Source organism: Chelonia mydas, chromosome 7, assembly GCF_015237465.2.
Source record: "Chelonia mydas isolate rCheMyd1 chromosome 7, rCheMyd1.pri.v2, whole genome shotgun sequence".
Taxonomy (NCBI): Eukaryota; Metazoa; Chordata; order Testudines; family Cheloniidae; genus Chelonia; species Chelonia mydas.
In genome coordinates this window covers 28,193,313-28,216,252 of record NC_057853.1, presented here as the reverse complement: position 1 = coordinate 28,216,252, position 22,940 = coordinate 28,193,313, and the positions used below count along the sequence as shown (strand labels likewise).

The following is a 22,940-nucleotide window of genomic DNA, read 5'->3' as shown; positions in this document are numbered from 1 at the left end:
CTGCTAGAGGGGTGGGCATGTGGAGGAAGAGAGGGGTCAGGGAAAAGAAGGTGAATCTGTCATCATGTAGCTCCATTACCCTTCCACCCAAGGCGACTCTAGAAAATGCACAGTAGTTCCACGGCTGCTTTGTAGGTTAGAGGGCAGAAGTAAAGATTCTTCCTTTTTCCCCTACCTCAAAACGATCCCTGGTTTGGACTGGGCACTGAAGGCAAGATGTAGAGCCAAGCGAAACACCATTTGATTTTATTTAATTAGAACACCAAGTTTTAAATGGCTTATATTTTGCATCAGCTCACCATGCAATGTAGAGAGAAAAACATGAGTTACAGTGGTTCATTTTAGATGGACAACCTCTAATTTACAAATTTTCTTTCACATAAGACCAAATTTTGTGATTCTTTCTCAAGTCAAACTCCCACTGGATTTCATGGAATTTTGCTTGACTAAGGGCTATAGAAGTTAGCCTTCATTTACTAACGTCTCAATCCTGGAAGGTGTTGAACTCCCAACTCACTTCATTTAGATTAATACACACACATACACAGACAAAGATAAGTATCCGTATGCCCTCGGCTGCCTTGACGTAAAAGTGCATAGCAAGGAAAACAAACAGAAAAAGAAAAAGAAAAACACAACCTAACTGAAATGCAGTTATCCCATCCACTTGGACTTCAGTGGAGGAGCTCACACAGGACTGGACTCTAAATTGTCAATGAGTTATTGACCTTCATTAAAGACAAAGTGAATAAACAAGTTGAGGCCCAATCCTGAGTGGTGTCAGTATGGCTCTGCACATGAATTCGTGTGGATCCAACTGCAGGATCAAGGTCCTAGTCCTAATCCAGTGTCTGAAATATTTTATGAAGTCACTTCATAATCTTGACCTGCCTGCCTGTGTGGGATCATGCATTTGTAGCACATATGCTTAGCAGATCCATGTAAACTAAGGCATTCTTTCAAATGTATTTTTAAAAAAATACCTGAATCCAAAAATCAGATAAAAAGGAAAAGACCACAGATTTATATATTTTGGGCTTAGAGATCAAACCAATTCAACTATCTATTGGAAATCTTGACTCTGACTTTTCTTATTTTTTCCCTAATCTCCTGGACATCTTGCATTGAAAACTCATCTGAACTGCACATTAAAGAAAGTTAATTATGGGCTGGGTGTCATTTGGCTAAGAATCAAGTACAGATTATAACCAATATATAGTTTCCTAGATCACTTATCTCAGCCATATGGAACAAATACTTTTGCAAATTATTTGTATTAACTGTTTAAAAAGTAAATCACATGGAGAATCTCCTCTGCAGCTTGATATTTCCCAGGAGAATTATCTCCATAATACAAAGGCCAAGGTCAGATCCACACAGCTGGACCCTTCAGTCCTTCCGCACTTCCAAGGAATGCAATGGGACTCTGCCACAAGGGTCTGCCTACTTTCATCCTATTGAAGGGTCATGACCAGACTTGAAAAAAATTGAATTTACCATTAAATGAAATCCACAGGAAACCCCATTTCTGTATCAGGGGAGAAATTAACCCTGGTGAACCATTTAATTTTCATCTAGGCCACGTATACAGAACAGAGGGCCTCTGCAGCTGCTCTCCACCACTAGCTATCTTTTAGTTACTGGGTGACACTTGAGGTTTCGATTTTAACCAATGAAGGCCCTGCCTATTTGAGTAGCTGCCATTTTGATAAGCTGTTGGCAAGGCACTCACCATGAAAGGGGCTTTAGAATTTACTCCCCATTAAGTTCAAAACCGCTCCAAGCTTTTGAAAAAGAGCATGGGATAAGGGCTGGTATTTGCTCTAGTCTATGGGTACTTTCATGGCCCTCATTACCACACAATAGGACCATTTGCCAAGTATTTACAACACTCTTGTGAGGTGAGTAAGTCTCATTACCCAAGTGTTGCAGATGCGGAACTGGGGCACACAGCGATTATGTGACTTGCCCAGAATCACACAGGAAAGCTGAGGCAGAGCTGGGATCTGAACCCAGATCTCCCCAGTCCCAGTCATGAACCTATTCATAAAGCTATCCTCAAGGGGATAGCAGAACATTATTGATTTTCAAGCTCCGGTCATATTCTGGTTTGAGGGAAGCTGTTGGCCATTTTCATTGCATTTTTCAATCTTATTATCAGCAGTGCCTAGACCCTAGGATAGATGCATTTTTGTTATACATATAAATATATAAATCAGTACAAGAAGCCACGAGTGTCATTTTACACCATTTCTACCAAATACATTTTGAATTCTTTTTTCTGCCACTGTGTCTTGTTACTTGCATATAGGACATTGGCAGTGCACAGTACTGGACCTGGAAAACGTGTTACACATAGGCTCATTCACTGCCCCTGAGCTACACCGTACCACTGGCTGTAGAAACTGGGAGAGAAATGCCTGTTAGTCAGGCCTTATGAGACTCCACTCTAGCCAGTTTTCAAGATCAAAGTTCTCCATCTGGCTTCTCTGAACTGAGCATTTATCCAACGTAGAAATATTCTACAACTTGTTCCAAAACTGTCCCAGTCCAATATGAAGCCCACTTAGTTATGTATGTCTCTTACATGTAAGTTTCACAGTGCTCTGGTTCAGCTTCCATTGTTAAGCTCTTCTTTCATGTTCTGTAGGCCCTATGATATCTGAACAAGAGGACAGCCTCCAAATTAGCTTTGCTATTTTAACTACTCTGCCAGTGTTTAGATTTGTTTACTTCATTTCATTTTCACACCGCCAGTTAGATGCCTTCTCTGTGATGGTGAACAGTAATAATTCATTAATTGCTGTTTGGGTGGTAGAAGTCACAGCCTGGTTCCCTTATTCTGATAGCCTTCTTGGACTAGTCTCCTCCAATTCTAATACTAGTCTCATACTATGCACTATCCGCGCATTACTAGCATTTTCTAATACATGTTATCTTCCCTCCTGCTGACTAGCTGCAGAGTTTGTCTTCTTCTTCTTCACCTCCTATTGATGAAATACTGGAGTGTCAGGATACTTGTTAATTACATCTAGGTGCACTTGCACATTGCTTGTCAAAGTCATCTACTCTCTGCAGGATGCCATTTCTTAATTACTGTTCCATCTTTATTCTGGAGGGAAAACATCTATTCTCATCTCATTCTCACTTGTTCTTAGTTTCTGGGAAGATGGTTTCCCTCTCGAGATTCACTGTAAGGTTCTGTTTGCTGATGTTCTATAAAACCATTTTCCTCAGGCTCTTGCTCAGTGGATTCAGCAACCTTCACTCTGAAGCAGGGAATTTGCAATTTGCTGTGGCAAGTTCTTTTTTCTGCAAGTGTTCATTTTGTCCTCCTTGCAGAACTAAAGTACTTTTCTTCTGTTAGAAGAAGAGGCAGAATATTTCTGCAGAATGGTCTGAATGGATTTATTTGATCTGAGGTTTCAGATTCTAACATAAAACACACGAACACTATGTTTGAAAATGTTTTGTCTTTGGAATGGATAAGTGTCTCATTTTGCTTTTCTGTTTCCGGTTGAATTTGCACCCTTTTACAGGGATATTTGCTTCTCATCCTGAAATAATATCTTGCTTATATCCTTAGCTGCTTTGATCTTCGCATGCATTATTTCCTGACATGGTAAGTCTTAATGCTATGGTCTTTTTGCTGAATCTTGGCATATTGTTCTTATTCCTGTATTCTTAGTGCTGTAAGGTGACCAAGTGTCAGAGTCAGGTCCTTGTGGGGCAGAATGAAGACTGTTCTACAGAGTCACACTGACTTGAAGACCAGGTTGGTCTCTTTGGCCCAGATTTTCAAAGGTTCTTGGGCATTGCTACATTCACTCAGTGATGCAATGCCTATATGATTTAGGACCCTAAATCTCACTTTCAAAAGGGATTTAGGAGTCTAAAATCCATCAATAGTCAATGGGATCGAAGCACTTAAAATCCCTTTTGAAAGTGAGATTTAGGCTCCTAAATGAGTTAGGCATTGCAACGCTGAGCAAGGGCAGCAATGCCCAAGTGCCTTTGAAAATCTGGGCCCTTTGCTCCAACTCATAGATATAAATAGAGGGGTAGTAAAGAGAGAGAGGTAGTGCAGCACAGAAAATTCTGGAGACTAGCCTGCCTGAAAAGTAGTAGGGTCTGAGTGTTTGTAGGTAGGGTCCTGGCCAATTCTGTGTTCAGTTATGAAGAGAGGAAAATCATGATAAGATAGGAATTTTGTGCAAACTAAAGAAACAAATCTCTCCCCTGAGGGGCTTGCAATCTAGGTTACTCACAGGGCAGCCAATTATGTCCTGGGAATGATAAGGGTCACACTAAAAAATCATTATGTACTTTTCATATGTACACATCCTGGGTTCAGTGGGTTTTTTAGAAGGGTGCAGGTGTGTTCACTAATACGTTAAAGTGTTATTTTTAGGACCTGGGAAAGCTAAGTCAGACAAGAGGAAGGAGTAAAACAATGGAATCAGTGACAGCCAGTCTTCAAATTGAAACCAAAGTATCTTCCTTTCTTTCAGCTTTTCTTTGCTCGTGATTAATTAATACCTGCTTGATCAGGGTTTGGGTTTTTCCTGAATAACTGAAGCTTCTCTCCCAAACCTGCAGTAATGCCCTGTGTTTAGTCTGCCATAGTACAATAGCTTCTTAAATAATGACTTGTGGGCCAGTTATTTTCTGTCCTTCATGAAGTCAACTTCTTATAACCACTTTCATTCTAGCATGTGTTCTTGATCTTTACCCTCAGATGCTGTAAATCCCTGCACCTCTGCTGAATCACCATTCCCATGTATTAGGGACTGCTGGAGAATTACAATCATGGTGTTTTGATTTATTCCCAGTTGGGTGCAGATGGCTCAAAGCAACTGCCAGGAAGGCTGCAGTCTCCTTCCTCCACATTTCCTTACTGAATTAATAAAAAAATACTAACTTCTGTTTAAATTCCAAGGTTGGTATATTTCTTATCTTCTAATATTGTGTTTTGTTCCATAATGAGCCTTAGGAAATGAAGCCCTTTGGAACTTTTTCTGTAAATAATTGTCAGTCTAGAAACATATTTTGACCTCTTCTACCTTTAAATTTTAGCCAAGTTAATTTCAATCTCATCAGAATTTTACAGGAAAACTGTCTCATAGAAAAGAAATCTTATTTTCAAGCTTCTAAACAAATAAGTTACAAAACCACAGTTTAAATAACCTGATTTGATCATTGTAAAAAGAATCAACTACTGTATGTGCTTTTAAATATCTGCCTCAGATCTGATGATTTTTAAAACTAGCTACTTGGAAGTGTAAATTTGATAAGATTCCTGTATAAAAATTCCTTCCAGAATAATTAATCCTCTAAATTCATTATTGAGGTTTCCTTATTTGGTGCTGCTAATATAGGCCCTTAACCACAGGAACCCTCACTGACAGCTTTATAGCTCTTTGGAAGTAGCCTCTTGATTAAAATATTTTTCTGGAAATGTATGAAGCAAGATCTCTTGTTTCACTTGAGTTCTCTCTACATGTGTGCTATTTTACCAGCTTCTTTGTGGATAAAATAAACAAACAGCTAAACAATGTGTGTACACTACATTTCAAGAACTTTTCCTGTTTTTGATAAATTCATCATAGAGATATGCATTAAAACCCTGAATTTACTTTAAAACAACTATTATTAATCAAGTTAGCTACCAATTTACAACATGCTAAATAGCACTGGGTAGATTTTTAATAAATAAGAGTGGTTTGTAGGGCATTTAGTTTTTCTTTTCAATTTGCAATGATTTACTTGTTTTCAAAAAATAAAATTTATATCAAGGTGTGCAACTATACTTCCATGTTATGAGTATATTTTAAGAACAAACCATTTATGTTAGATTGAATCTCTTCACAGCACACAGATTTTCTTGATTTGCTTTTTTAGAATTCTAGGTGCAGATGTTCCTAAGATATATACCAGATTCCAAAATGTTAACTTGGGCAGTGTATTTTTATATGAAGAACTTTTCAGAGATTCATGATTTTGAAATATACACTTTCAACAGCTGCTTCAGATGACAGACAGCTAAACTATAAGAGTGGATGGTACCTTTAAAAGGTCAAAAAAGAAAAGCACCACTTCATATTAGTGATAAAACTGGAGACAGTGTCTAGTTAACATTTACCGCAGTCAGGAAAATAAACAGACATTCTAGTCTTTGTTGCATGGCAACAATTAAAACCATCCAAGTTTCCAATTAGCAACTGTAAAGCTGAAAGAAAACTCAGTTTACTTTTCTCTTGGCATTTTAAATGGAAAACCTATTGCATCTTTCTTCTCACGGGGAGAGTTTGCTAATTAACAACAAAATATTTTACTGTTATGAATTGATTCATGAATAAATACTAGAGTCCTAATTAAGTGGAAAAATTCCGTTTTCAGATCAATATGGCAGATTTTGACTATCCCTCAATATTCTGATCCCCATTTGCATGGATAGTAATTGCGTGCACATTTTTGTGTGCACAATTATTAAAACTTGGGCCTTAAATAGTTTTCTGCTTGCTCTTTTATGTTCTATTACTCAACTATTTTAAGACTGCTTGATAAATGAGTGTATCTATTTACTTATTTAGGTGAGGGTAGGGTGACTAGATGTCTCGATTTTATAGGGACAGTCCCACTATTTGGAGCTTTTTCTTATATAGACACCTATTCCCCCCTCACCCCCTACCACCCCCTGTCCTGATTTTTCACACTTGCTATCTGGTCACCCTAGATGAGGGGAGATATTCCAGCATTTATATGAGTCTACTACCCTAAAATTAAACTATTGAGGGTATATCTAATGGAAAAAGCTATTTTTCAAACTCTGATTTGCATGGCTTCCCCTGTCCACATCTCAAGTCCTGTTGTGTTTTCATTATTTATTGAAAATAGTTGATAGTACTGTCAAATTAGTAGGATTAACCTACTTTAAAGGAAATTAGACCCTTATTTTCATGCCCAGATCATTAACACCTATTTATGATTTCAGCTTCCCTCATATGCTACAAAATGGCCAGTTCCCTGTGGATAATATAGATCCATGCTTATCTCAGCCGCTGTAGCATCCAATGTAGGACTACAGGCCGCTACTAGAAGCCAACATACTGGATGAGATGAAGCTTTGAACCTGGATAGCTATCCCAGTGATTAAACTCTGCACAAAGATGTGTTTCTCCTTTCTCTTTAACTCTTCACAGTGTGTGTGTGAATTTAGCAGTTATGGAAGTGAGGAACATATCTGGGGGAAGAGAGGAATTTTGCAAGCTCCATGTGAGTGTGCCACTTAGCCTCAGTTGTGCAAGTCTCTGAATTTCTCAGATGGGTGGATTATTGCTCTCATATATGGGTGACTTAAGATACAGTTTGAATTCAGGTGTTCAAATGTGAAAGGCTATTGCACTGAATTACCATCCATGCAGTCCTCTGCTTTCTATGGGTCACTGTGTGCTCTTACTGACAGCTCGTTGCTCTTTCATTGCAATGCCTAGGTAAAATGGGATCTCAGAAATGTTAGCTATTCATTTGTTCAAGCAGGTCTGTAGTGCGTTAAGCACACAAAGGCATTCCTGAGTTCTTTATTCATGCAAATTCCCCACTGACCTCACTGGGCATCAAGGCTGCAGGCTCAAGCTTATAGTCTATACCTCCCAGCAGAGCTTTCTCTCTGCGCCCCCCCCTCCCCTGCTCGCATGCACCTTCTCACCTGTAAAAGATCAGGGTTGAGTTTTCAATGACAATAAGCTGGGAAGCAGGAAAACAGAAAAGAAAATTCTCCCTGCAGCATCTCACTCTATGACTTGGAGGAAAAAAATTTCCTTTAGGGCAACCAAAAGAGGATTTTCAAAAGTGGGAGAGGGAAATTACTATCAAAGGAAAAATACACTGTGCTTACGTATAAATCTTAATAAAAACTTAAGCGCCAACTACCTTTACCTAACACATTTTTTTTTAAAGGAAAGGTAAAAAGGAATAGGCTGTTTGTTTTCCCTTCCCATCCCCTCCACTTCCTGCTTCCAGCCATTTTCTCACTGATCTAAAACTAGCCATGGGAAAATTTGGTCCAGGCCTGTGTAAATGTAACGCCAACAGACCCCGGTCGTCGGCGGGCAGGATCAAACCTGGAGCCTCTGGAACTTAGTGCATGAGCCTCTACCATATGAGCTAAAAGCCAACTGGGCTGTTAGCTAAGGCTGTAGAGCAGACTCATTTTTTCTCTCTCTCTCTTAGGGCAGGTCTTCACTACCTGCCAGACCAGCATGTAGTGATCAATTTATCGGGGATTGATTTATCGCATTTCGTCTAGATGCGATAAATCAATCCCCGAACGTGATTTATCAATAAACCGATCCCCGAACGTGAGAGGCAGAAGCGGAGTCAATCAGGGAGCGGTAGCGGTCGTCTTGCCTCTGTCCTCACAGCCAGGTAAGTCGACCTAAGATATGCCAACTTCAGCTATGCTATTCGTGTAGCTGAAGTTGCATATCTTAGGGCGACCACCCCCAGTGTAGACCAGGGCTATGTGCTCTCTAAGTGCTACTAGATGGGACAGAACACCACACCTGGGGGGATGGGCGGTGTTAAATAAGGATAAACAAGGGAAGGAGAATACAAGGAAAAAAAAAAGTCTGTATGGGGCATTACATTGTTTTGGAAAATGATCTGCCAATTATTCATCCTTAAAGCATCTCCATATCCAGTTTCTCTTTCTGAGCCAAGCCCAAATGCAAGGGTATTGCAGGGAAATAGAGTATTGCTGTCGATCCAACATTGCGCTTTGCCTGAACTCCATCATCACTTGAGTGATGGACCTCTGCGAGTGCTGCTCTAGAGCCATCCTTTCAAGTGCACTGAAGATGAAGCCACAGAGTCCTCACAAATGTTCCCATTACTCCTCACCGTGGTACTTTCTGACATGGCACAGAAAATCCTTTCAGCGTAAAAACTGCTCACAGCAGACAAGAAAAAGGTATAAGAAGTACCTAGCGTAAAGACGCACAAAGACCTGTCCTCCCCTGTGGTTAGCTTAAATAAATAGAACAAGACTTCCAAACTATCGAGTTACATTAAATGGTGGTCTTTATGACACCTGCCCTGGCCATCTTGCATTGTTTAGATAGCCCTGCATAGCCTTCTGTTATTCCAAGAGGTGTGTGGGTTTTTTTTAAACTACCAACCTGGAACTGCCTACTTTAGATAAAGCTTTTTTCAGACTAGTTTCCCCCAACATTCCCCCAACTCTAAGTTTTGTAGGTTTGAGAGAGGAAGTCAGTGACGGGCAGCTCCAAGTAACATGCAGATCAACAATGGAATGCTCACACCTTTTACAACATGTAATGTATCAGCATGTTCTCCAGGAACACCACAAAGTACAGCTAAGCAGGGCAGAAACAAGTTCCACACTGAAGCAGTGCAGCGACCCTGATAAGGTTAACTTTGTAAATGGCATGAGAGATGGGTGCCAAATGCAGCATCTATAGCTCTAAGAATATTTTTTTCTTTAGTTTATTAATATATAGACATATACTTTTCAGTGCTTGCTAGCACCTCCCATATTACTCTGTGTACCAGCAGGATTCAATTATAGCTGTATCTTCATTATGTAATGTTCATTTTATGTTCTTAAACATAATTCCCTCTCAACCTGAGTTTAAGTCATTGAAGCTAGTTACTCCCTCCCCTGATTTTCACATTATGAACATCCCCCAACTCCAGAATCAATATAATTTGTTACAGCAGAGTGCTATATCCCTATATCCCTGTCATTATCCTAAGCAATAGGAAAACATAATTGCAGGTCACTTTAATGAAACATTTCAAACAGCAGAAATGTGAAGGAAAAAAGGCATCCCTCTTTTGTTTTTCCTCTCAAATATGATGGCATCCTTCCATGGTTAATACTGCTGCTTGTAACTAATACATTCTATTTATTCCACATACAAACAAGCAGTGTTTGGGGGTTTCAAAAAGAGTTCATGTGTTCTTTACCTTGTAGCAAACATTGCTCTCAGAGAAGAGAAGGTAGCAGCATCTTCTTTTAAAGCCTTCAGCTCATTACGCAGCTTCATCATTGTCTCCGTAACCATAGCTTTCTCATTTTCATACTTGCTTTTTAAGTTGGCAAGGGCTACCTCTGCAGTCTATTGTTTACCAAGAAGAACAAAAATGTACCAGTTAATGAAACTCTTCATAAAGTGGTTAGCCAAGAGGTTTTTAATCTCCATTCATACAATGGAGCATTTACTTAGTACTGAAATTTTAAACTTCTAGTCAACTTTTCCTGGACAGATTAAATGAATTGCATATTAGGATATTGGAGCACAAAAAGAGTTTGTTTCTAACCATAAAGCACCATCCCAAGGAGGTCAGCCTGAGGATATTTAGTTAGTTATATATATATATTCCCAACACTACTTTGTTGAGTCAAATGCTACTATAAGTCATATCAACACCAACAAAGATACAAAAAGTTAAACAGTATAATTTGAGGACTTAATCTCGATTTGCAAGTTATTGGGACTACAACTACATATAGCTTCTAAACTGCACCAGTTTTCAGAATGGATTACATTTCTCAAACAGTAATCTTACAAACAAGATGAGTACAAGTCTATTTCTGAAATAATTGACTATATAATTATTATTTATCTTAACATCTATGCTTTGAGATAAATTTGAATTTACATCACCTTAATTTTAGATTAATTAGTGAAGCATTTGTCATTGTAAACCCTGGAAACAGCTCATCACAATTATTCTAATCCAGCTGTGCTACTATGGTTATCAAAATGACATAATCCAGTCTCCAAAATTTAAAAATCTCTATTTCTACTTGTTTTTCTTCCCTTATTCTGGGGTGGGGTTGTTGTTTTTTTTGTTTAGTTTTTTACGTTCTTATACCATTCTCCATGGAGTGTTTGAATTGTGAGTTTGTGTGTGTGGGTGAAATCTTAGAAAGGACATACTTTTTACAATCCCTTTAAAAGACCAGCAAACATAATTCTTTCAATAGGAAAATAATTTTTACCTTTTATTTTCAGTGAATTCAATGATTATTGATCCATGACACTACATATAACCTAATAAGTTTTAGGCGGTCACTAATGAAGCTTGCCCAGAACACTTTGTCAGTGTACTTACTCCTGATCTTCAACAGCCCACTATTCCAGTTCAGAGAAGATGCCAATAGCGTTACATTATGTAGGAACGTATTCATATATTCCCTGGGCACTAGACAGAAGCCACTTTCCATTTCTCTTGTCATCTCAGCTAAACTGGAACTCATGAAATGCAAAAGTATGTCAAGGTTTTGACTCTCTAGACTGCTCGGCATCACAAAACTTCAGCCTTAGACTATGTACATGGAGTGAAATCCAGGCCTCACGGATGAATGGGAGTTTTGTCACTGACTTGAATGGAGCCAGGATCTCACCCATGACTGCAATGTCTAACGCATGTGGCAAATGGCAACAAGGGTCATTCTAGCCAAATTTTCTTTAATGCTTTTGCTTATGATGTAGGTGTGTAAAACCCTGGGTTTCATCCCTGCAAAACCTGCTCACCTGTTTGTTGGCCTTTAGTACAGTTCTCAGGGTTGCTATCTGTTCTCTCTTGGTGCTTAGCAGGGACTTCAGCTTCAGGATTTCCTCCATGAAAGCTTCCTTGTCTTTGTCCACTACCGGCCCAAGTTCTTGGGTGGCAACGCGCTGCCTGGACAACTCGGTTGTTCTGTCCACAGCAGCTTGTAGGTGTTTGATCTGATCACGAATTATAGCGATCAAGTTGTAAATGTTCATGGGTTCCTTCCGAGGATCTGACACAGGAGATGGGAGGGATGACACTGGAGATGGACTGCTGTCACCACTTCCATTCTCTGCCTTTCCTAGGTCTATAGATAGCAGCCCTTTAGAGAGCAGGATTGGCGACCTTCGACCTTTGCCCTCTGGGCTGCTGCGTCCTCCTTTACCCTCTTTGTAATAATCCAGCATCACCCTGTTTGGAGTTTCATTGTTGCACATGCAGACGTGGTGATACAAATTGGCCAGCTCCTCACTGAACGTGACTAGTTCATCTTGGGCTACACTGAGACTGCCCTGTGTTTCTCCAGCAACGTCGCTTATTTTCTTCAGCTCCTTCTCCAGTCTGGCTACCTGTTCTCTATCTTGCCTATTAGATTTTTCTAACAAGGTGATCTTTTCAGTAAGAGCTTGGCTTTCAGTCTCATACCTGCTCTTCTCCTCCTCATATTTAGACTCACACTCTTCATATTTGCCCTTAAGGACTTTAAGCTCTTCCTTTAGGTCACCGATCTCTGCCACGGCCACTTTGTACTTGCATTCTAGGATCTCTGGCCCATTGATGTCAACTTCGTAATAATCTCCATCTTCGTGGCTGTCACGCTCCTTCTCATTGTCAAGAGCAGACTGACGTTCCTTGCTGACTTGGAGTTTTTTCATCGCATTAAGGTTCTCTGTGAGCCTGCCAACTTTCTCATGCTGCTCTGAAAGGGCTCCCCGGGTGTTCTCCAGCTGTTTCTGAGACTCTTGGAGTGTAGATAACAAATTAACTTTTTCTCTTTCCATCTGAAATACATAAAGTCAGACATTAATTTTCTGGAAGCAAATACTTGTGCAGCTTTATTCTGTACAATCATATGAGAAAATGGTAAATAGTCAATAAAAGATCATACAACTGCAGAAACTTGGTCCCTTACACTCTGTGGAAAAGGCAACTCCATTTACACTAAACTCAGTCTTAAAACCTACTGGCACCATTACTAATTTGCATCATAGGGTGGTTCTTACATCCATTAAGGATTTTCAAACAAACACACTCTTTCCTGTTTTACCTTCCCCTTCCACAGTTTGGGCCTCTTAGTAAAACCATTATCCTTTCAGTTAAAGCTAAGCTGAAACCAGTGTTGTCCCATAAAGTGCCTAGGAAATGATTGGTCACTGTAAAAATAATAAATAACAATAAAAATGTGAAGCCAGTCAATAGTGGCAGTTTGGCATAGCACTACCAACCCCAGATTAGCCCTGTTAGCAACAAAAAAAGATAAGACATCAAACTATTGTCACCCTACTTTGCAGCACAGGGCACTCTTCAGAGAGCTCTTGAACTAGTCAAAACTAGTCTTGTGTTTCTCTATAAAAAAATTCTTAATCAAATTTTTTGAATTTTGTTTATTTTGGGGGGGGGGGGGAATTCTACTCTCACTTTATAAAGTTCTCCCCTTTTTCCACTGGGGCGGGAGGGAAGAAAGCATGGGAGGGGAAGTAAAATGAGACACAGTGGTGATACCCCCCTGCTGTCTCCCTTAATCTTCTTTTCTGGTGAAGTACAAAAGTGCTACTTTCTTCCATTTAAGTTAAACATGAAAATTTAACTTCCCCTCAAATGTTTATATATTTTCTTTCCCCCACTTTTTGGGGTATTACTATTTTTTTAAGTGGGCATTTTCTCACAATTCTGAAACAATTTAAGGATTTCCCCCCGATATTTCTCACTTTGAAAAAATGAAAAATTTTGTCAAAACCAACATTCCCCCAACCCCTACCGTCCATGTTTTTATTAAATCCCATTTTTTACATCAGAAAATTTTCAGCAAGCTCTAGGCAACTCATGTGTGCCTTGTTTTATATTCTTCAATACTGGGTGTCTTGCTTATAATATAGAAAATGCAAATGACAATTCATGGCAGACTCTTAAGCAAATTAAAATGGATTTCATTTTCATCAGGCTGTGAATTGCATTAGACAGGAATTACAGTATATTTAAATGTAAATGCACATTAAGTACATTATGACAGGTGAAAAAGTTCCACTTTTAGTATTTGCAGGAGACCTATCAGACTGTGGGTAACTGAATGAAAAAGATCTTTTGAGAAGACTGGGTTACCCCAAGGTAATCTCAGACTGCTAGTGTAACACAGATTTATTATCTAGGATCTTAACATTTACCTGCACAAGCTGTTGTTTCAGCTTCTGGATTTCTGATATATTTAGCTCGCTCAGAAGATCTGAGACCAGGCTTGGGCCTGGAGGAAAGCTGTCATTTTTCTTGGGGGTGGATGTATTATTCTTGCCATTGCTAATTTTGCTGAGGCAGTTCTGTTCAAAGCCATTCATGATTTCATCATTATTGGGCTCTGTGGTTTCATCGCTGAACTTGAGTCCATCCAAGGAGATGTTCAGGTGGCTGGTGTACATAGAGTCATTGATGTTCATGTAATGAGAGAGCTCCTTACGAAGGTTGTTCTTCTGCTCACGCTCAGTCTTCAGGGTCTCTAAGGCCTCCTCAAGTTGGCGTTCTGAGATCTCTTTCAACCGTATAGCATCTTCTAACTGGCTGTTGAGGAATTCTGTTTCCTCTTCAAGCCTTTTGATTTCATGTTTTAGGCCTTCAAACTCCACCTAGAGAACATATGATAAAACACTATCACTAAAATGCCTGACTGTAAGAGGTCACAAAGCAAACTCAGAACACTTCACTGATGTACATTTTATTTAGTTAACTATGGTGGAAGGGGAATAATTTTTAGATTCTGGACTCTAGTTCCTGCACCATGACTACAGACATCGTTCATTTAATCTACCTCTGAGAGTACATTCAACAAACATTTTCTGAGGAAACTGTTAAATGATGTTGATCTACTCCAAATTAATTAGAATAATTATGATTTGCATCATGTTGTAAAGAGGCAGCACCCAACAGGTTTCCCTAGCATATAATGCCAGCTACCTGCTTGACCAGTAAATCTGTGTGCCAAACTTCACACAAACTCAACCCTCAACATATTTAAAACCAAAGATTTAAACGCTGTGAGCCTGATTCACTATGTGTAACTCCATTGAAATGGCCTGTTGAAAACTGTTGTGATGTCGTGATGAAGGGCCCTATAATTATAAAGGTACGCAAAATGCCTTATTACTAAGCACAGACTAGGACATCTTCAAATCAAACCTATATTGACAATACGATATGAAATCTGACTACTACCATAGTTTTCTCATCTGTACAATGATGAGAAAACTATCTGTTGTGCATTGGTGTTGTAATCTTAATTAATGTTTGTACAGCTCTTTGGATTCCTTGGAAGAGAAGAGAGTAGCAGAAGTGCAAAGTACTGTATTATCTGATTTATTTTTCCTCTGACTCATGACTTAGGACATGCACCCTTTGTGTTAATTCTGCTTTGCAAATGAAGGTCTGGAAAAACTGAGGGTTTTGTTTGGTTGTCTCAGTGGATTAATTAAAAACTAGTAACATTCAGTGGATGGGATTATGGGATGGAGAAAAGCAAAAAAAAAAAAAATCAAAAATGTCATGAATAGAAAAATTACTTACTTTGGTTCTAAATATACCCACCAAACAGGTATATTTAGGATGTAATTCACATTATCAAAGGATCCAGGACACAAAATGATAACCAGCGACTGCTGGAAACCACCGCCATCTACCAAACACCGCCTGACAAAGTTGGCTGAGGCTCAAAGTCAGCATTAGTGAGTTTAATTGGCTTTGGGTGCAAAGACTTAAATAGCTAGGCAATTTCACTTGCTTCCCCCTACAGGGCCAAAGTGAAATCGTGTTGGCTAGAGGGGAAAAAGAAAAACAAGAAAGGAGGATAACATTGTTTGTTCTGTTTCCCAGTAATTTTCTTGAGGACCTACTATGGCTGCCAATGCAGTTGTACAAATAAGCCAGTTCCTCAGCTGAAGATCTGGACCAATGTATTCAGTGAGGGGGAAACTCATAAGTGAGAGTGCTTTGTATGAGTTGGAATTCATTTGCCTCAATCAAACCGTGTTTCCTCAACGTGTGATGTTTGGGCCACTAGATCCACATAGTCCTGGCCCACCCTCAACTCACCCTACATGCTGGCCTATTCGGGGCTGACACGGAGCCCTCTTCTGAGCACACAGGTGGTGTGGAGGCCCAGTTGTATGGCCAGTCCACCCCAAAGAGCTTGTGCAGACCCCTCAGCAGGTTTGGAGGTGCACCTAATATATTGGAACACCTCACAACACCTAGTTGAAAAAACGCCTTCTGCTGAACAGCCCCTTTAATTCTTCGGGGGGTGGGGGGGAAGAAATTAAAATGAAGGTTAAAAACAAATCCCAATAAGTTTGTTTCATGTTTTCTATATTCTAAGGCAGGCACAGCTACACTTTTTTCTCCCAAGTGCTTCTTGACTCAGCAATGTGACAGTATTTTCTGAAGCCTCCCAAACTACGATGCTGTATGCGGGTTTATAAAATTAAATTGACAGAATCTCGAGGGGGGGGGGGGGAATAACTAGACATCAGTAGATTTTCATCAGTATACAGCTGAGAGACAGAATAGAAATAATTCCGATCTAACGACCGTCTGAAACAGTAACACAAGAAAATTCTAAACTCATTACAAATACATAATTACCTTTCCTGAGAATCTGCAGATGATTAGGACTGTACAATAAAATATTACTTAGTTTTCCAGCATGTGCATCACACATGTATCTGACAATGCAGAGCAATTATAGCAGTGTTTAAAATATTACAATAGGGAGTCAGAGAAGACAGAACATTAGGAGAGCAACAGAAGTAGCAAGCACCAACATGAAGAACTGTCCAAAAAATATATTAGTTACAGGTGAGACTGGCTGATGTATTTTAAAAGGGGATGAAGAATCAAGTGCAGCAAGGAAACCCAACTCCTAATAGCTGATGTAGCAGGGGATCAGCCTCCAACAGAGGAAGTGGAAGGGCTTAGATGAGACCAACAAAGAACTAGTAGAAGGGAATGACCAAGCGGGGGTATAGGCGGAGAAGAGATGAAGGTACCGTAATGAAGAACTTTCAGTCCAAGAGGATTGATTTTATAGTGGACAGAAAGCCAGCAGCGGCCTTTTGAGGGTGGGGAGACGTGGCTGCACATGCGCTAATGGGCATGGAGGCGTGTTGTAGCATGTTGAGCACACAGGAGCAGCCTGGAGCCACGCTGATTATTTCAATACTTGCCTGGTTTTGCTTGAGGACAGACACTTGTTTCTGAAGGCAGATGTTCTCCTCCTCGAGCTCAGTGTAGTCTTGCAGCAAACGAGCTTCTCTGAATTTATATTCCTTGATGTCATCTCGCAAGCGGGCTCTCTGGGTTTCCACATTCTGATTGATCTGTGAAAGTACCACCAAAAATATAAGCGTCTATATTAACTATCTAAAGCTATCACTATATGAACAATACTTCAATTTTAGATTAAACTGTGCATACATCCTCGTTATTTAATGAGACTAACCTGAACCTATCTTTTTTTTCATTCTGAGCTGAAGCCTCAGGGAATTAAGTACTTTACACAATAATTAATGATGACCCACTTGCTTATCTTACGGGGGGACTACCCCTCCCTCATGTGAAGTAACGTAACAGAGAAAGCAACACTATGGGCTTGTCTACACTACCACGCGGGGTCGAGCTAAGATATGCAACTTCAGCTACGTGAATAGCGTAGCTGAAGTTGACGTACTTAGATCTACTTACCGCGGTGTCTTCAATGCGGTAAGTCGACAGCTGATGCTCTCCTGTCGACTCCACTTGCGCTCCTCGTTCTGGTGGAGTCGATGGGAGAGCGCTCAGCCGTCGATTTATCACGTCTATACTCGACACGATAAATCGACTGCCACTGGATCGATCGCTGCCCACCGATCCGGCGGGTAGTGTAGACAAGCTCTAATAGAAGAGCTCTCACTCACAGGCTGTAAGCAACAGGACAAGAACGTTACTCACCTCAATCCATCTTTAGGCATTTAAACAAAAAGGCCTTTTTAAGAGGGTAAATACAGACTGAGGTGTTTAGCTTTAGGCAACCCATATTTGAATACTAGGTCTCATTGCTTATGCCCCTAACCAGAACTTTAGCCCATCCCCAGGGCTGACAATGCAGCTCCGTAATTTGGGGATACTGCACAGTTAGAATTAAGAGAGGTCTCTCCTTTGGATGAGACATGAAACTGAAGATCCACACAGCTTTGATGAAAGCCAACATGTAAATCAGGAAAACTAGGCCAGCCTGGTGAGCTGGCCAATATTCCCTCTTTTGGTAATAGCCCAAGATTTGTACAAGACATTGCTGAGCAAATCCTATGTCTTCGTACACAGTCACCACAACCATCCAACTTATCCCTGGAAAGCACTTAGGGATATGCGAGTACAAAAACCAATATAATGAACCAAGTTATAGTCACATGACATATATATGCAGACACAAATAAATACTGAGCTAGCACAAATTCCATTTGTTCGGATGCTTCACTGTACTTCGCCAGATTTTTTCACACAATATTTTTTCCTTCAAGCTACACTGAACTATAACAGGGAAAAATATATTTCAAAAGTTAGCAAAAATATTTTCAGAGGAAAAAATGTTTAAAATATTCAGCCATAGAAGAGCAGCCAAATATTTTGCAGCTGTACACTTGATAGAGTGAAGATAATATCTTTTCAAACAATTAACGAAAAAGCTAAAAATAAAAGGAGAGGGGTTGTCTATTATTAATTCAGCAATTTAGGCTATCGCATCTCGTTTCTGCTATCCTCAACCAAGCAGTCTAGCCAAAATACAACAAAAGTGCCTCACTCTTTTCCAGTGCTGGTATGCAAACTAGTAAAGAGAGCTACTTTGGATTCTTTTAGCATAATGTTATTACTTCTGGTTGCTGGAAACCAGAACATCAACACTGCTTGCAAATTCATCAAAACACTGTGTACAAATCAGCAGCCTCTTCAACTGCAATACATAGTACAGATGTCAGATAGGCATTTACCAAAAGACACAACACAAAGAAAATAGACGTATTGCAGGAGGGATGCCAGGAGCAGAGTCTGTTGTGTTTTCAGGACATATGTGGAGTTGAGTCACCTAGAACTACAAATCCAGTAAAGTTAACACTAGCTCCCTCCCTCCTCAGGTAGAGAGTCAACTGTGTAAATTAGTCTATTTACTTTTAGCAGACAAGAAAAGAGTATCCCTAGCACAGTGGGAGGCTAAATTAAAATAGCCTGTTTTAGCTAATGGCTAAAACAGACACTAAAATGCAGTCAACAATGCAAATGAGAGGTCATTGCATCCCATATTCCAGGGCATGCATCACAGCTCTACAACAGAACCACTAACACCTTGCATATGACGGTTCAAGAGATCATTTGTACTTTAACTACAGCATTGAAGGAATCAGGGATTTTGAGTCACAGAGGTTTGTGGGATCTTTTTTTCCTTTCAATTCATATGTATTTTTCTCCGAGTTCATGGTTTTGGTGCAAAAATGAAATTTGGGCTTAGGCTCAACCGATAGATTCATGAAATGTCTAACAAACCTTAGCTGAGTAAAATTCATAGCTTGTAATGGAAGGCCCAAACCAGGCAAACCTGCACAGTTTTGAATCTAAAGTTGCAAATAGCCCAGCTAATATTTTGTGCTTCTGTAATGCCTTTTGTAAGAGATTCTAACAGCACTTTGCAAACGTTAATGAATCAAGCTTCACAACACTTTTGCAGGTAATATTTCCCTCCATTTTACAAAGGAGTACTGGTTAGAACAGACAGACACCCGAGCCGTTGTGAAGCAGAGGAGCATTTTAAATAAATATAGTATTCTAAAGAGCCGAAAGTTATAGGCAGGCATGAATGCATGTCAGAACTCCCTCCCCTGCTCAAGTGCCAGATCCCAGCAGGAAAGAAGACTCTGCAGCCAAATAATTCAAGCTAAAATCATAAAAGGCTCCTGGGTCAAACTCATCTCTAGGTCAGATTCATCTCCAAGTTTTATACCTAATTACGAGCCTGTTCTTTACCCACGTGAAGTCCCAGTGAAGTCAACGGTACCCCGCATGTGAGTGAACAACTCTCCCCACACCATCAAATTAGTTTCAAAATGAGATACTCCGAGGTGTGTTCTCTAAATCCTTAATCATTTTATTTGAAAAACAAGGTTACACTCCTCTTCAGTACTCTAATTATCCCCTCTCTCACATAAGTTTAAACCGAGTTGTGTGTGTGGAATAGAGGTGGACTTCAGATTCGCAGTTAGTAATCGGACAAATTTAGTTTCTTTTGCTGTGAGAGTTTTTCTGTGAAAGGCTATGATTTTTTTAAACTAACATGCTACTTGCAATGATTCAGCGAATCATCCAGGTGAACAAAATTTCAGCAAACTTTATGGATTGTTCATGAGGCCCACTAATAGCATTCACAGTGTTTGACTGGTCACCTTAGTCACACAGCATTGCTTCTGTTCCTTGGTTGGATGACCTAAACTTTGCAAACAGGAGGGCCTGGAGAAAACATTGGAGTGGTTATTTAAGATTGGGGCAGAGAGCATTTTAAGGAGATTCAGACAGAGCAGCAGATGTAAGCAGGTCTAAAATCATTTTAAAATCTTTTCCTGTCCTGTTCTTCACAAGAAAGAGCATTGTCTGTGGATATGTACAAGAAGCCCAGATTTTAAAATAGCTGACTTCCTTCCTGAGCACGGAAGGAAGATCTATAACCCTGATTTATTGGCTGTCTACAGACTGTACATTCCATTTGCTCCTATCACATGTACACCAAGCATCTATGTATGTTGCTAGTTGCAGACGTTATAGCTAGGTCCCTGGCTGTCTCATATAGTTGCCCAACTGCTAAGGCTTGGAAATCTGGGGACTGCTGTTTATTTCTCCCATTCCATATATAAAACACTGTATTATATCCACCAAGTGCATGGATTGAATCCACTGGTCTCCATACCAAAGGAAATTACACTGCACTCGTTCACACAATTAATGGCTGTGGCAAACGACTGTTGACAGTATAGAAGACAACCTAGTGTTAGTGCCTATCAGCATGCCAGAGCTCCCTCGCCTACTAAACTAAGGAATATTCTCTGCTACACAAAAATCTTCTCTCTCGTTCTACACAGCAAAGGATATTCTTCAGATTGACTATATCCTAAAATGGTTCTGCTCATTCAAAAGCACATAGACCTTTTCTCTGACCTGTGTATCAACCCTCCTGTTAGGATATTTATCAGTGGAATTTCTTCCTCTTAATTTCCCCCAGATGAGTTGTTGCAGGGATCCCCATTTTACAGCACAGATATTAGTTAGAGCTATTAGAAACAGTAGACATTTTCTTGGCAACAAGCCAGGCAGGCCAATTCCACATTATCCCTTATATGCCAGGGCGCAATTGTTTTACTTGGTGAGGCCTATTCCCTATCACTGATACCAATTTCTCGATCTGCATACAAGATAAACTGGAAAAATATCAAATTCAAAGAGACGTTTACTTTTATTTTCCTTTATGTGGGAGACAAATGGCACTAAACACTTGGGAATAACCTCTCTAATTTAGAGGAAAACAGCCACACAGAGAGGGCGAAATTATGGCCCTACTGAAGTCAATGGAATTAGAACCAGAGAAAATGTAATTCAGAAGTCTACAAACAGGTGAATCTCTCTTCAGTTTCTCTTAGGGTATGTCTTCACGCCAGAGTTAACTCGGGTGATTGGCACCTGGGTCTGAGCACTCAGGTTAGCCTAGGCTGGGAATGAGTCACTGCAAAGCCATACCCCAGTTACCGAGTTATCACTGGTGCTGCGCTCACCCGTACGTGTGACTAGGACTTCTGGAGAAATCTCCCATGGTTCTTTGGGACGCAGTAAGCGAAGCAGCTCTATGATTCTTTCCTAGTGAATTGAGGGAGAACTAGTCTGTCCTTGCGGGCACACGGGTGGAATTGTGGGAAGGTATTGTAGAACTATCAGTTCTCAAGTGATTTAGTCTGTATCCTTCCTGCAAAGAGAGAGTGATTACCAACCTGAGTGAAAGTGGTACCCAGGGTTTAGCTTACAGCCCAGCCGGGCCAGCTAAACTGGATTGAAATGCCATTAAATTTGGCTGAGATGGTTTTGTGTGTGGATGGAAAGGGGATCAGAGGCAACAAACAGGAGCCTGAGTTAACTCTATAATGAAGACACATCCTCAGTGGGTCTGACTAGGGCTCCTAGTTGCTTTGATAATGTCAACAGAGTCGAAAGGTATTCAGCATACAAGGTCAGTTATTTTACAGATATAACCTCAAATTCACCTACTGATCAGCTTCAACCCAGTTTCTTACATGTCACCTTTCAAAAATACAGCCCTCCTGCATGACAGCACAGGACACAAAGAAAGCAAGGTTTGGTAGATTAATATTTAAGATCGGGTCAATCAGGCCAGCCTGGCGCTGTTAATTATAGGTTATACTTAAAACAAGGTAGGAAACAGATCATTTGAAATTATAATCACATCCAGCTGGGATGGGTTAATGAAACAGGATGGCTTGCCACTTAAGGGCTGGAGGCCTGGGGCCAGCCAACCCTGATGACTGTGGGAGCCATCTGTGCCAAATTAAACCACTTTGATGGGGCCTGAAGGAAGGCAGCTGATTCCCCTATAAAGGGGGGAAGGGGATAGAGAACAACTGATTGTCTCCTGGGGGGAGAGCAAAGAGCACCATTGAAGGGGGGGGTATTTATATAAAAACTTAGAGGCCTTAAAATATCAAAGCTTTTGCTGCAACGCATACTAAGAGCATTAGGAAAACAGGTCCCTATTTTTTTTTAAAGCAATATTGCAATTATTTAAGACTACTGGGAAAGATGAAAGACTTCAATTTTTGAATATCTATGGTGCCCTGTGTTTGGCAGTGATAGACTCAGGAACGGAGTCTGCTTTGCCCTAAAACAGAAGAAGATGAAGAGAGAGGGGGGAAGCTCAAGAAGCTGTGGCAGAGACTGAAGAGAGTGAAGAACTGTGCAGAGAACATGCTGCAGGAAAGGCCCTGAGACCAGGGGAATCACCCCTGTTTAGAAGGCTGGGAGTACCCTGCTCAGGCAGAAGGAAGAACCTGGCACCAGCGGAGTTTGGAAGGCTGAGC

At 40.2% G+C, this 22,940-nt stretch overlaps 1 protein-coding gene across 4 annotated transcripts in view; it reads right to left on the bottom strand.

Moving 5' to 3' along the window:
- The window catches only part of BICD2 (BICD cargo adaptor 2), a 162,063-nt gene that overhangs the window by 26,401 nt on the left and 112,722 nt on the right, over positions 1-22,940 (bottom strand). For all 4 annotated transcript variants that reach the window (XM_007068213.4, XM_007068212.4, XM_043551015.1 and 1 more), the window contains 4 exons: positions 17,007-17,159; positions 13,965-14,417; positions 11,565-12,584; positions 9,991-10,142 (listed from right to left, as the gene is read on the bottom strand). In XM_007068213.4, the coding sequence (XP_007068275.2) occupies positions 9,991-10,142; positions 11,565-12,584; positions 13,965-14,417; positions 17,007-17,159 (1,778 nt within the window). The remainder of the gene's footprint in view (positions 1-9,990; positions 10,143-11,564; positions 12,585-13,964; positions 14,418-17,006; positions 17,160-22,940) is intronic.